Below are 13073 nucleotides of genomic sequence, written 5' to 3' on the forward strand. Positions count from 1 at the left end.
ACAGCTCTTAGTCTTTGCCTCAAATGTAGAGAACCGGTTGAGCTACAAAGCTCTAGGTATCATGGCATATCAACCGGTAGAGCTTTGAAGTACATATTTTTCTATATTAAACGTCGTTTCAGTAATGTGTCTAGTTTTCACGCGAAGTGCAAAAATTCAAAATAAAGCGGTGTGTAAAAAACGCTCTTAGTCCTTGGCTCATATATTGAGAGCCGATTGAGCTATAAAACTCAAGTTAAAAAAAAATTGCGATATGGAAACTTGAAATGCTCACATTTTAATAATAAACACCATTTGTACAAAGTTTCTAATTTTCCCGCAAAAAAATTAAAGCGAGTCTTGAATACGACTCTCAGTCTTCTGCTCATATATAAGAACCTTCGAGGGTTCTCGGAAGAAAAAATGCTTTTCCACTCTGACCAAAAAGTGCGAAAAACTCACCAGTTACTTCAATACCAATAATTCAACAGGTTGATATGTGGAACCCAATGGATATTGTAGTATAAATATTAAATAAATGTGAAATAAAACAAAAATAAATATTTTAAATATATTTTTACGTCTTGAGAACAATTACAAAGTAGCGTACTGATATAAACGTAAATAAATGAGAAATATTTGCGGATAAAGTTTCAACTAAACAAAACCATGTACGTTGATGAATTGATGTGTATGGCACGAAACTAAAATAAAGAATATACTAAATCTGTAAAAAAAATATCACCTATCCTATAAATACATGTTCGGAATCATGCCTGGATCGTTCGATCGAAATTTCCAATAACAAGGGGGACCCGGGGGACAATTGTCCCCCGCTACAACTGGATTTTTATTTTGGTTCCTTTTGATATTGAAATACTGTGAATATGTAACAATTTCAATATATACAGAAGCAGACAAATCAATCAATGGGTTTGACTTTTAAGAAATATACAACAAATGAAAAGGCCTCGTAGCAGTATTTAACATTTTTTACAAAGTAGGGAGTATTTTTTCTCATTTCTCGTGTGTCGTTTTGGGGGCGCTTTAGATGACCAGACCTTCAAACTAATTTACTTTTTCTTTACGTATATCTGAGCCTCGAAAGCGCCCTTTATTAGGGGAGGGTTAACTGAAATAGAACGCATTCCACTAGCTACTTAGTTATCGTAATTCATATAGGGAGTTTAAAGTATCTCATGGTTTGACAATAGTCATTATCCCTTAGAGTAATCATTATTTTAGCTGGCGATTTAAAGCTGAAGCGTAATCATTTTAACAAAATTCCTTTAACAGATATTTAGAAAACTTTCTAGCACAATTAACACCACATTAATACATATTAAAGGAAATTAAATAGACGGAGCTTTATTGCCAAAAGACCAACACCACTGTTGCACGAATGTTAAACTAGGGAGTTAGTAGGATTTAATGAAATAATGTTAATGTAGAACATATATAGAACTGGGGCGATTGGTTGGATCCGAAGGTATTTTCAAATACTTGGACAACAGAGCCCGAAATTGCTAAGAGAATGTGTGCATCGTCCACAGAAAAAATTTAAACACTTTTATCTAAAGTTCCCAGTGAACCGGAGCTGAATTCGCGTTTTGGAAGTTCCAATTTGATGTAGGCCTTAACATGAATTAGCATGCAAGGATCGGTAATCTAATGAGGATGGATTTTGTTAGCGTTCCCACAGCCCACCAAACCAGAAAGCCGATATTTATATACGAAAAACGCTTAAAGCTAAGTAGCCTAAGATTAGTTTAACTTACCATGGAAGGGAATGTTTGATAATAATTTATTATTGTTAGTAGACATTTCGTATATAAACATGGCCAAAAAAATAGAATATAGCTACTAGACCCAACCACCCAAGGCTTAATGTTAGTAATGCACAGATGATGTTGGTAGATTGCCAATAATTGCAACCATTCATCAGTCATTTTGCAAAGCTTTTGGCTAACATGCTCTATAGACTACAATAGATACTTTACCATATAAATACTCTATCTGAGTTAATAAATATAATCTTTGTTTGCCCGTGCTCATTTAACTGATCAGAAATTACTTACACTGTATCGAAAAAATTGGGATTATTTAACGCCGAAAACCTCACAATAAGCGGAAACATTCAACTAGGGTATACTGCCTATCCCTTTAACCTACCACGTAAATAAATTATATTTCCTTAACTCTATTTATAATATACATCACATCACCAGTCTAGTTTATGATTTATACAGTAATTAAATAAAGGTAACCTTGATGTAAAGCGTTCGTTCTGGTGAAACTTGGTGAGTTGCTGGTCTGCAAGCCTTTAGCAGTTAAGTACGTTAGATCAATATTGCCTCTGCACGACTGAGCGTTCTGGGTTTTCCATTAATTTGTTCATCAAAACCTTTCATTATCCGCAATCACAGCAGATTTCGGAACCAGGCCCTTCTGCGTTCCTCTACAGCACAACAGCCATTTGTCATCAACTTCGAGCACAACTTTCAAAATCTCGCCTTCGTTGTAGGACAAATGGCCACTTTCCGATGGCAACCGGTGACTCAATGTTCTAACAGACCTGCAAGTTAAATCGCTTTGCTAATTTATTCCTAACAAAATGCTGTTGGGCTGAATGATAATGTCGCTTTCGCTTCTCTGATTTGGTTAGTGAGAGTTTAAAAATTAGTGATGAAATAATGGAAACATCTTGGTTTAATGAAAGCTTCTAACTAGCAAAGCTTGTGTTTGAAGGTGGAAGACAATGTTGGAGTTGAATTGTCTAAAGAAGCTTTCAGTGTTCGTTCCAGTCTTCAACTGACGCTTATTGGAGATTTAAAATCAGACGATCAATTGTGTACATTTGATTGTAAGTTTTTAAAATCTCTACATAGAAAATTAACAGGCGGTTGCAGGATCTGATAGCGGCTACTTGTAGACACGGGGTTTTGGGTTTTTCCCAAAAATGCGCAAAATGTGTTTAAAAATCTTGATTTTTACGCCTACATTTCAGCATTGAAACATCAGTTAATCGTGTTTCGTCAACCGATGTATTTTGGTAAGATAAGGCTGTTATCTGGAAACAAACAATGTAATTTATAATTTAAATGCTCTTAAGAAAGTCTACTTAAGATATCGGAATTTGTTTAGACAAACAGTTCGATTTAAAACATATACATTTGTTTGCGCCACATGTTAGAGCCTTCTATGATCCACCACTGTCAAGGATCAGCCCTCCACCTCTGTCTAGTAAATAGTTTTTGGCTTTTAAAATTCCCGCTAGTGGGTCAATAGGGAAAGGATCATAAAAGAAGGGTAAGGCCCAAATGGGCAGTGTGATTGGGTGCTTTGTGTTGAGAACGCACGCCTTTTTTGTAAAATGAAGTAGAGTTCAGTAGTTCCTTTGTTTGGAGGGATTTTGTCTGTTTATTAAAGTAGTTAAGCAACTTTAGCTTTTTATTTCGAACCGGGTTGTGAAGTTAAGACGGGTAGTTTTATCGGACACAACACCACATTTCCATCATCTTGTATATGCAGCGAAAAAAATGTATAGATTCGTTGGCAAAACTTCAGCCATTTCACTAAACACTAAACTTGAGAATACTTAACAGGTCCTAGGAGAACACTGTATCTTTGCAACCTCTATTGGGACCGCATAAGAAGCGTTGAAAGTTAACAGTTTGCTCAGTGTTTTCCTTGCATTGGAAGCGCGAGTAGAATTAGCGAATTTATAAAGAAGATGCTACATAAATTGACCCCTGAATAAAGTTAAGCAAAATCTATTGAGACCGCATAAGAAGCGCAGTGAAAGTTAACAGTTTGCCATCAGTTTTCTCTGCAATGGAGGCGCGAGTAGAATTAGCGAATTTATAAAGAAGATGTGACGTAAATTGATCCATGCATAAAGTCTGAGCAAAATCTATTGAGACCGCATAAGAAGCGCAGTGAAAGTTAACAGGTTGCTCAGTGTTTTCTTTGCATTGGAGGCGCGTGTAGAATTTGAACTTTGAATGTCTCCTGCTTAATCACAAACACATTCTGATCTGATTGGTTGTAAATAACTTAATTGACGTTAAAACTGTTAAAAACTGGGAAAATATGAACATTCGATAGGTATGTTTAGAATGTGTTCAGACTGCCAGATTATTTATGAATCAAAAGAATAAAATCGCTATTAAAGTGGCGCACTTTAGGGCTCGCCTTCAGCAGCTCCCTTAATCACATTCGGAGTGTTTCTTCCTTTCTCATTACCCGCAAATGAGTGCACTCGGCCTTGTTCCACTCACGTATTCCATTCCAAGTCATAGCTAAATTTCCACCCTTCGAAGCATTTTTCTTTCCGGATTCCAAATGCAATTTTTTAACTACACGAAAAAAGTTCACATTAAAAGTTCGATTAGATCAATTTAACATAAAACATCTCGCCATTTTTGCACATTTTAGCTGCAGTTTGCACGCCAATTATCAGTTAGTGTTTGAAGCAACTATACAAACCATTGCACAATTCAGGTATGATTGATAACAAATTAAGACACTGTACCATCCCCGTACTCATATATTGTGCAGAAGCAACTGAAAAATATAAATATATTGTTTGTTACGTGAAAAACCAAAGATAATTTTCTATAATATATATTGCGGGATCCTTCAAAGCTAGAGACGCACAAAAAAGGCAAAGAACTCCAAAACTAGTACGAATGGAAATTTCCTAAAACTCTCTAAACTTCCAACTCAGAAAGTTTTACTCAAATGTAAATTCCAAACCAATTTGTGACTCCATTTCCCAAAAAATTTCCGAAACTGAAACTTTGACTGAAATTTGAGAAGCTCTTAAACTTCCAAGTTTGATTGCTCTGAAACTTGGAGGCACTCAAGTTTCCAATAAAACTCCAAAATTAGTGCAACTGCCAACTTAAAGTGGGAATTTATCTTTCACTGATAAACTGGTTTAGAATTTTTAAAGTTGAAAGAACTTTGAAAGAATTTTTAATTTGAAATTTGAAGCCAAAACCGACCAAGTTTAAGACCGAAGCTTAAGAAAGTAAAACTCTCACCAAATAAGTTTCAAACCTCCATCCCAATAAGATTTTACCGAACTTCGAACTTTGGTTGATTTCATTCACTCTGTCAAACTTGCATTAATCGCCTCTAAGTATGCAGGGCGAAAGAGGCAAAGAAACACGCAGGCAGGCGCTGATGTGCTCGAAAGAGGAACAACTGGGGAAAAATGCTCTTAGGTCTAGGTACTTCATCGTGGGCAAAAGGAGGAAGTCTACACAGAACGCTCGAAAATCGTGCTCAATCAGATGACAATGCGTGCTACACTGTGCAGAAGACTAAAGGAAGATTCCGAAGGAGCTGAAATCACTCACGAGGGCAACTGAAGCAAGCAGGAGTACATATGTCTCATGCCCAAGTAGGCATCCTACAGCACAGCTGTTCGAAGAGCCCCCACAACCAGTAGGCAAGAAAGACCTGCTAGACTTTAGCAGCCAACAATCAAGGAGGAGTCTGGGTTTTACCACAGGAATTTTTGATGAGGCCATCTGTGGAGGCTGAGAGTTGGAGGATGAAACACTTCTGCATATAATGTGAGAACAAAGGAGTCAAATGGACACAGTGAGGACACAATAGCATTCTTGGACAATGAGACAGAATTTTCCAAACCTCATCGACAAAAAAATGCCCACCCGCATATTTCGTACTGAAATTTTGACTTACTTTGGAGGTATATTTCGACCAGTGACCACTCTTCTGCTTAACGAACTGGACGCAGCCCTCCTTTGAGGAACGATCTTTGGTGTTTTGCTAGCTTGACTGGCTGGTTTATATGGTAAACTGCTCGGCCTTTGCACATTGTGATTGGACTCCACTTGGTCAGCTCGACTAGTTCGGGGCCCGATTTTTTTCGCCGACACGTTTTTGATTGGTGTGGCTTTCACTGGCCCGACTTGAGCGCTGGGCGTTTTTTTGAGGGCCGGTTTAGCTGGAGGTGATATTAATACTGGAATCCCTGACGGTCTGACTGGAGAAGTGATGGGCCTGGAAACATCGACAAATTTTTGAATCCTCCAGAGGAATTTTAAAGTCGCGAAGGTTACCTGGGAATTTTAGATTTAACATTCGGGTGCGTGGGACTGGGAGGGGGCGAGTCCTTTTCAAAGGAATCCTTGGCGCTGAGCATTTCCCATCTTTGCTGCAGTTTCTTAAACCTTCTGCCATTCACGGGCTTTTCATCCGAATAATTCGAATCGAGCGATTCCGGCCCAGGATGTTCGGGTTTCAATGGCTTTTCAGCCACGATACTCAAAGGCGGCTGCACCTGGGGACTCTCCAAACTATCCGCATATTCTTCGTCTTCTTTCGCCAGTCGATCATACGCTTGGTAGAGTTTGGAGTTGGTCGCGATGTTTGACCACCTGCAAGAACACCTTTAATGTTCTCTCATCTGACTGTTGAGTTCTTGGATCAAGTGCACCACGCGAGAATCGATAAGGATCAGTAGCTAATTCAAGGTGTGCTCAGTGTTTAAGTGTTAAGAGTTTGGCTCTGGGAAATAATGTGCGAGTTGCGCGAGGTCTTACCTTTTCTTAGCAACGTTATTCACATCCTCGCCCAGCTTGAAAGTTGGAGCGTTGAACATTCCAGGGTCGACACAGCTTCGCGGGCGTTCCTTGTCGCTTTTCCTCAACTTTGCTTCATTGGAGTGAAGAGGTTCTGACAGGCCTTGAAGCCCGTTTCGTACAGTGCCAGTCGATATGTCGTCAGATTCGGAATTTGAGCGGCTGTTCGAAGACACCTGACCATATTTGGCCGATAAAAATTGCTTGTAAGTGGTAGACGGCGAATACTGCAATATAAAACATTAGCCACACCAAGAAAGCCAGAATGAACATACCTTCAAGATGGGGCTGGTTGGTTGATGATATGAATCCATTCTCTTGAAGCTGAGATGAAGCTGTTTGTATTCGAACAGCAGATCGAACTGGAAGGGCAGGAAGGCTAAGGGCTGCAAAGCAGCTACCATCGAGTCGAGCATGGTTCTTAGATTGGTTCCTCCAGTCAGCGACAGCACCAGAACCGAGTCAGCTGTGTAGTGCTTTTTTAGAACACTTTCACGTGTTCGCAGGTAGCTAGTCCAGGCGTCCAATGAACGTACATTGAGCAAGCCAAAGATGAAGGCATTGAATTTTACTGCAAAAATTACATATTGGAACTGAACCAGATACAACTCTTGCATTTTAGGCATGGGTAACACTGGGTTGAGTTGGGCTTTTGACTCTGAAATCTAGAGTTTTTCTTCCGGCTCGTGTTTAACAAAAATTGTCAATATCCAGGAGCAAGGGGGAAAATTGGAAAATTACTTCGGTAAAAATCTGAATAAAATTATTTGGTTTTTGTGCCAAATTCGAATATGAAATGGGTTTTCTCAAGTTCCCTGCAAACCGATGAATGAGGCAAATTTTGTAGCAAAATTAATTTTATAATTTTTGGATGCAAACTTCCCATCATTGTCTTGTTTCTTGTCTTTGTCCTACAATTGTTTTATATGCGTTTTCGATTAAAAATCTTTAGTTTTGTGATCGGTTTTGAAGAAAACCGCGAAAAAGACCTCCAGATTTAAGTAAAACTCTACAAAATAGAGCGGTTTTGAGTAGAATGTAAAGCAAAAAAATACGGTCAAAACTAAAAACCCACATTTTTTAACAACTTCTACAGTCTTTAGAGGAATCAGAACTCAGTCTCTTCAGACGGATTTCCAAATAATCTGTTATAAACTTTCGCATATTCTGTTCGTTTTTTGAGGAAAAATTTATTTGATTTTTGTTCGAAATGCGAAGCTGGAAAGAGATTTTAAAACTTTTTACAAAGCGACGAATGATTCGAAATTTATTTCATAATTTTTCATGGAAAATACCTTGACATTGTCAGCATTTTTAAGTAAAACTTTGCATAATTGAGCATTTAAAAGAAAGAGCAACTGGGCTAAAACTGGAAAATTCTGAAATTTGAATACATTTTAAAAATATTATTAATAAATGGCTTTTAAACTAAATCTAAAAAAAGCCATCAACATTTTCACAGTAACGAAACTGAGTTACTGCGCCGGTGCGTTGGGTTGGTGCACCAAGTCATTTGCGAGCACTGCGGCAACTCCTAAAAAGCATCTGAGTTACCCAGGCCTAGTTATAGTGTGAATTTGGTTCCGATTGAGGTCTTGGTTACTTCACAAGAAATTCACAAACTTGAAATAAAAGGCGACGTTTGAATATGATGTAGCTACAAAATTAGGCCAAAATGTTATGCATTCTGCAACTTTTTGCCTACTTCTCAGCATCATATTGAGCTGGAGCACCGGATAGAGCATTAAATAGCACATTTTGACTAATTAAGACATCTGGGGCTAGCGGATGAAGCAATATGACTTGGATGATCATAACTAGAAGATAATAAAATTAAGCTCCAGTGTAAGTTTTGAAAAATTCTTGAAATCCGAACTTTTAAAGGACCTTTTTGAGGATTATTGGGTAGAAAATGGAGGATAGGACGCCAGATTGCAGAAGGCCGGAAAAAATGATATCAATCAAAAATATGTTCGCTTGAATTGAGTTTAGTTTTCCGACAAGCAACTGATGTGTTATACATTCTTTATCTCCCTCTCTATTTGCGTTGCTAATTTTAAAAAAGTTTGGCTTTGGACAGATTTCCCGCGGTACTAAACAAATTTTCTTCTTTCTTTCCAGGTGCCACCTTCCTTCGCAGCGTCGGTAAGTTTAGCTTTACCATACATGTAGAACATTTAGTCCCATATTCATCAACTGAATCGTACGGTGGATTTGGTATCGATTGACCTATTGGTTCTTTCATAGTTAATAACGCAAAATGTGTTACGCAACAGTTTCTTCAAATCCTGCGCAAAATTTTCTTAACGATCAGTGAAATTCGAAATTTTGACGACATTTAGAGCGCACTTTGCTTTACTGAACGCAAAACGCTGAACTTGTAGGGTATTTTTCGTTTTTGAGCTTTTCGCGTCTCACTCTGCCGCACTCCACCACCCAGTTGCGGATTAAAGCTGTACGAGGCTCGGGGCTGGAATTTTATCACCTAACCAAAAAACCTCACCAAAAAAGAACACTGCACCGATGGGTTAATGTGCCGGGGCGTTGAGTTGGCGCACCAAGCCATTTCGGCATCACTGCGCCAACTCCTGATCATTCCCCGAGTTACCCATGCCTATTAGACACTTACCTAAGCCTTCACTAATCACATCTTCGCTATTAATGCGCATTACTAAGTCGTTCAGAGCCTTAGTCAAGGGACCTTGTTGCGAAGACGCTTCCACCACCTGCCAAACTGAGTTGTTTATAGCGCCAAAGCTGGTTTCCAAACAGGGCTTCAGCCCATCACTCAGCACTGCATACAGAGCTGGACATAGAGTCGATAGAGCTAGCTTAGCGCTGGCTGGATTCACACTGGAATCACCTGATAGGAGAGTAGGAATTAGACTCCAGCAGTGGATCAGAGCCGCTCAGCTACATACCAAGCGCGTTCAGTTCCTGCTGATTCGAAGCTGGAGAGAAATACTTCATCACCTGCTCAACTGCATCCAAAACCCCATTGATTAGCGACCGTTTCTGCACGTAGTTATCCGAAGCTGTTTTACACAGGTGGATTGGCGTGGCTTGCGGACTAGAATAGTTCGGGCTGTTCTCGTTTTCCTCGCAAATAGTCATGTCAGTGACAGCTTTGGGCTGGAAGTTGCGCTGCAGAAGAACAGCCGATACGTTTGGAGAGTTGTTGGGCGGATGAGTTATGCACTGTTTGGCGTCCAAATATCGCTGGTTTACGTTGAGTTTTTCTGCGAAGCTGACGGATTTTTTTCCGCCGAAATGCTCGGAGTCGTCCTGAAACCCGCAAAAGTAAACTCGGTTTAGAATGACTTTATTTCAGATTGTATCATTACTGACCTGATTGATTTTGAGAGTCAAAAATTTGCTCACATAGCTTCTCAAGTTGGACAGACTCTCCTCAGTCCTCTCCTCGTCAGAGGTGGAAAGGCCACTTAGTTTCAGATACTCCTCGAGCTGTATCAGCTCATCAGTACTCATATGAGGCAGAACATACTCAGGTCTACTGGGAATATTGTCTTTCTCGTCCATGCTGCTGCTGGAAGTGCCTGCGTCCACTCCTTCATCCTCAGTCTCGGAGAGGCGTTTGTTCCGATTCAGGAAATACGGCTCGGGGACTGATCTTCTTTTATTCACGTTCACCTGAAATAAAACAACTCGCTGTTACAACCTTCAATTACTACAGAGGGTGATTAAGTGCGAATTGGATGCGGGTTTTTACCTCGTCATTGGCCAAATCCTCTTCGCTAGTCTCATACATGCTGAATCTCTTCTGCAGCTCGGATTTTCTCAAAATACTTCTGGGCAACGGTGGACGCGGAGGAATCGCTTCTTGGATTCTTTGCCCAGTGCAAGGCGCTGTTGTCGTTATACATTGCGCTTGTTTGTCGCTGTTAAAAACACATTTTTTAGACCTTTGCGCAACAAAAATCGCTCATTTTCGGTTGTATGAAATGTTAGCATTAACAGCAATAATATGCTGCATATTCTTGCATATGTTTACCTATTTAATAGACTAGCTTCTGAACTAGTGACGCTATCATAGCGATAAACAAACAGCGGATTATGGTTTCCTTGGATAGCGGGGCTATTTTGAGAATCACTCAGAATGCTGGAAGATCCGCGGTATCCGCTGCTTGGCTGAGTGGCTGTGCTCGAACTCGATGATATGTTGGTCTGAGTAATATCGCAACTCAACGGTCGCCGTTTGTTCCTAAAAATCGACGGGCGTTAATTAATTCCTATGGAAAAGCCTGTCCTAAGCCAGGTTGAGAAAGGGTGAAGAGGAGGAGCAACAACCTCGTAAAAAAAGCACGGTTCTGCACTTACAGAAACAAAAAGGAAGGGAAACAGAGTGGAACAGATAGCGGATTACATGCACATATACCGCGGCGATCAAAGGGACCAAAGAGCGTGTAGGGGCGTTTCACTGCCGATAAACAAGAAATACTATAAGAACCTGACTAACTGGGACACATTCAATGAAAGGAGAATCATTCATAACTGCAAATCTGAATATCCATGGACACAGAATATCTAAAATAGATAGGGCGTATGGCCCCAATGAAGATGCGCTTCAACCAGATAAAGATGAGTTTTGTGACGAGCTGGACGAGATACTTTCTGAATGAAGAACGTGAATATATTGTACTCAGAGATCTGAACGCTCGAGTCGGAAGCAGAACAGACAGTAACATCATTGGGAAGTTTGGTGAAGAGGTCCTAAATAACAATGGCTGAAGATTAATTGAAATATGCGAACTACACAATTTAAAAATACTAAATGGGTTCTATGAACACAAGAATATCTATAAGTACACTTGGCACCAAGATACCAATGGACTAAAATCAATCATTGACTACGTAATAGTGAAACAAACTACGAAATGGCAAGTACTAGACACAAGGCCGTATAGAGGAATAGAATGTGGTACGGATCATTATCTCTTGGCCTCCAGACTCCATGTCTCGTTTAACATATCCAATAACACACAAAACCAAGATAGTGCGAATTGGGATAAACTGGTTGAGGTTAAATTCAACATCAAATGCCTCCACGAACACAGCATTAGACACATATACCAAAGCCGCTTGGATCAAAAGTTGGATAATGAATATCTAGCACGTCAGACCGACGACCTATATACCCATGTTATGGAAGCCTTAAAATCAGCAGCCAACATTATTATACCCGCCGGTATAGAAAACATAATAATAGCTTGACCTGGAATGAAGAGCTACAGCAACAGAGAGACACAAAACAGCAGACACAGATATCATAAATGGTTTAATACACTAAATGCAGATGATAAAATCACTTGCAAACGAGAACTGGCAAAGTTTCAAAACATGATAAAGAAGAATAAAAACGACACATGGGAAAGGAAATGTAGAGATCGACAACTTCATAGGGGAAACTAATCAGAATATTAAATACTAACACCGTAAATAGGATAAACTTCCAGCCTAAACAGATTAATAAATGGCATCAACACTACTCACAAGAACTTAAAGAAGATAGAGCACCATTCTGGCAGCATCTCCAAAAACATACCGAGTAGAGGACCCCCGAGTAGAAATTAACGAGGAAAGAATGTGGAAAGTAGTCAAGTCAATGAAGACTAACAAGACCAGCGGACCAGAAGGAATACCCGCAGAACTGATTAAATGGGGGACGCAAAAGCTCATAAAACATATTCAAGAACTCTTTACCAGATACATGAATGGGGAGAGAATACCTCTGGTGTGGAAAGAAGCCTGGATTACTCCCATCCACAAAAAGGGAAGTAGAGATGACAGTTCCAACTATAGGTGTATCTCCGTTATAAGCACCATGAGCCGTCTCTATGGAAAAGTCATCCAAAGATTAATAGAAGAATACTACGAACACCAAGAAGTTGAAGAACAGGCAGGCTTCGAGCAGGTCGCTCATGTACAGATCATATCTTCAGTTTCACCCAACTAACCGAGAAGCAAGTAGCAAGAAACGGAGAGGTATACCTTCTGTTTGTGGATCTTATGAAGGCATGTGACACCGTTCCCGTACAAAAACTATGGCAAGCAATGGAGAGATCCAGGATAAGTAACACAGTAATAACACCTGTAGAACAACTTTATGATTAAACAACATCAACGGTCAAACTAAATGGTGAGCTATCAGAAACTTTTCCAGTTACAGAGGGTTTGAGGCAATACTGATGTCTGTCCCCCACATTGTTTAAGATATACCTCAATGAAGCACTAAGGAAGTGGAGAAGAGTATGCAGCGGAATTCGAATAACCATTAATGATGATTCAAAGCTGTATACTTTACATTTTGTAGATGACCATGTTCTCATAGTGCAGGACAAGGAGGGCCTGGAATTCATGACAAGAAGATTATTTAAAGAGTATGAAGAATGGGCACTGCAGGTGAACCGATCGAAAACAAAATATTTGTGCTTCGGAAACGACTGAGATGACCTACAC

The 13073-nt window shown here is 39.7% G+C and overlaps 1 protein-coding gene across 12 annotated transcripts in view; it reads right to left on the reverse strand.

Moving 5' to 3' along the window:
* Positions 1–538: 538 nt before the first annotated feature.
* LOC109542101 overlaps positions 539–13073 on the reverse strand; it is a 58551-nt gene continuing 46016 nt past the window's right edge. For 11 of the 12 annotated variants that reach the window (XM_048663311.1, XM_048663259.1, XM_048663278.1 and 8 more), the window contains 10 exons: positions 10609–10818; positions 10327–10495; positions 9945–10247; positions 9518–9881; positions 9226–9459; positions 6872–7167; positions 6558–6823; positions 6075–6392; positions 5695–6015; positions 539–2554 (listed from right to left, as the gene is read on the reverse strand). In XM_048663311.1, the coding sequence (XP_048519268.1) occupies positions 2377–2554; positions 5695–6015; positions 6075–6392; positions 6558–6823; positions 6872–7167; positions 9226–9459; positions 9518–9881; positions 9945–10247; positions 10327–10495; positions 10609–10818 (2659 nt within the window). In that variant the 3' untranslated portion in view covers positions 539–2376. Of the gene's footprint in view, positions 2555–4467; positions 4546–5694; positions 6016–6074; positions 6393–6557; positions 6824–6871; positions 7168–9225; positions 9460–9517; positions 9882–9944; positions 10248–10326; positions 10496–10608; positions 10819–13073 lie in introns of all 12 variants that reach the window. The other variant, XM_048663300.1, reaches the window with a different exon arrangement.

This window comes from Dendroctonus ponderosae, unplaced genomic scaffold (assembly GCF_020466585.1).
Source record: "Dendroctonus ponderosae isolate FM_Combo_2020 unplaced genomic scaffold, Dpon_F_20191213v2 Dpon_F_20191213_1, whole genome shotgun sequence".
Classification (NCBI taxonomy): Eukaryota; Metazoa; Arthropoda; class Insecta; order Coleoptera; family Curculionidae; genus Dendroctonus; species Dendroctonus ponderosae.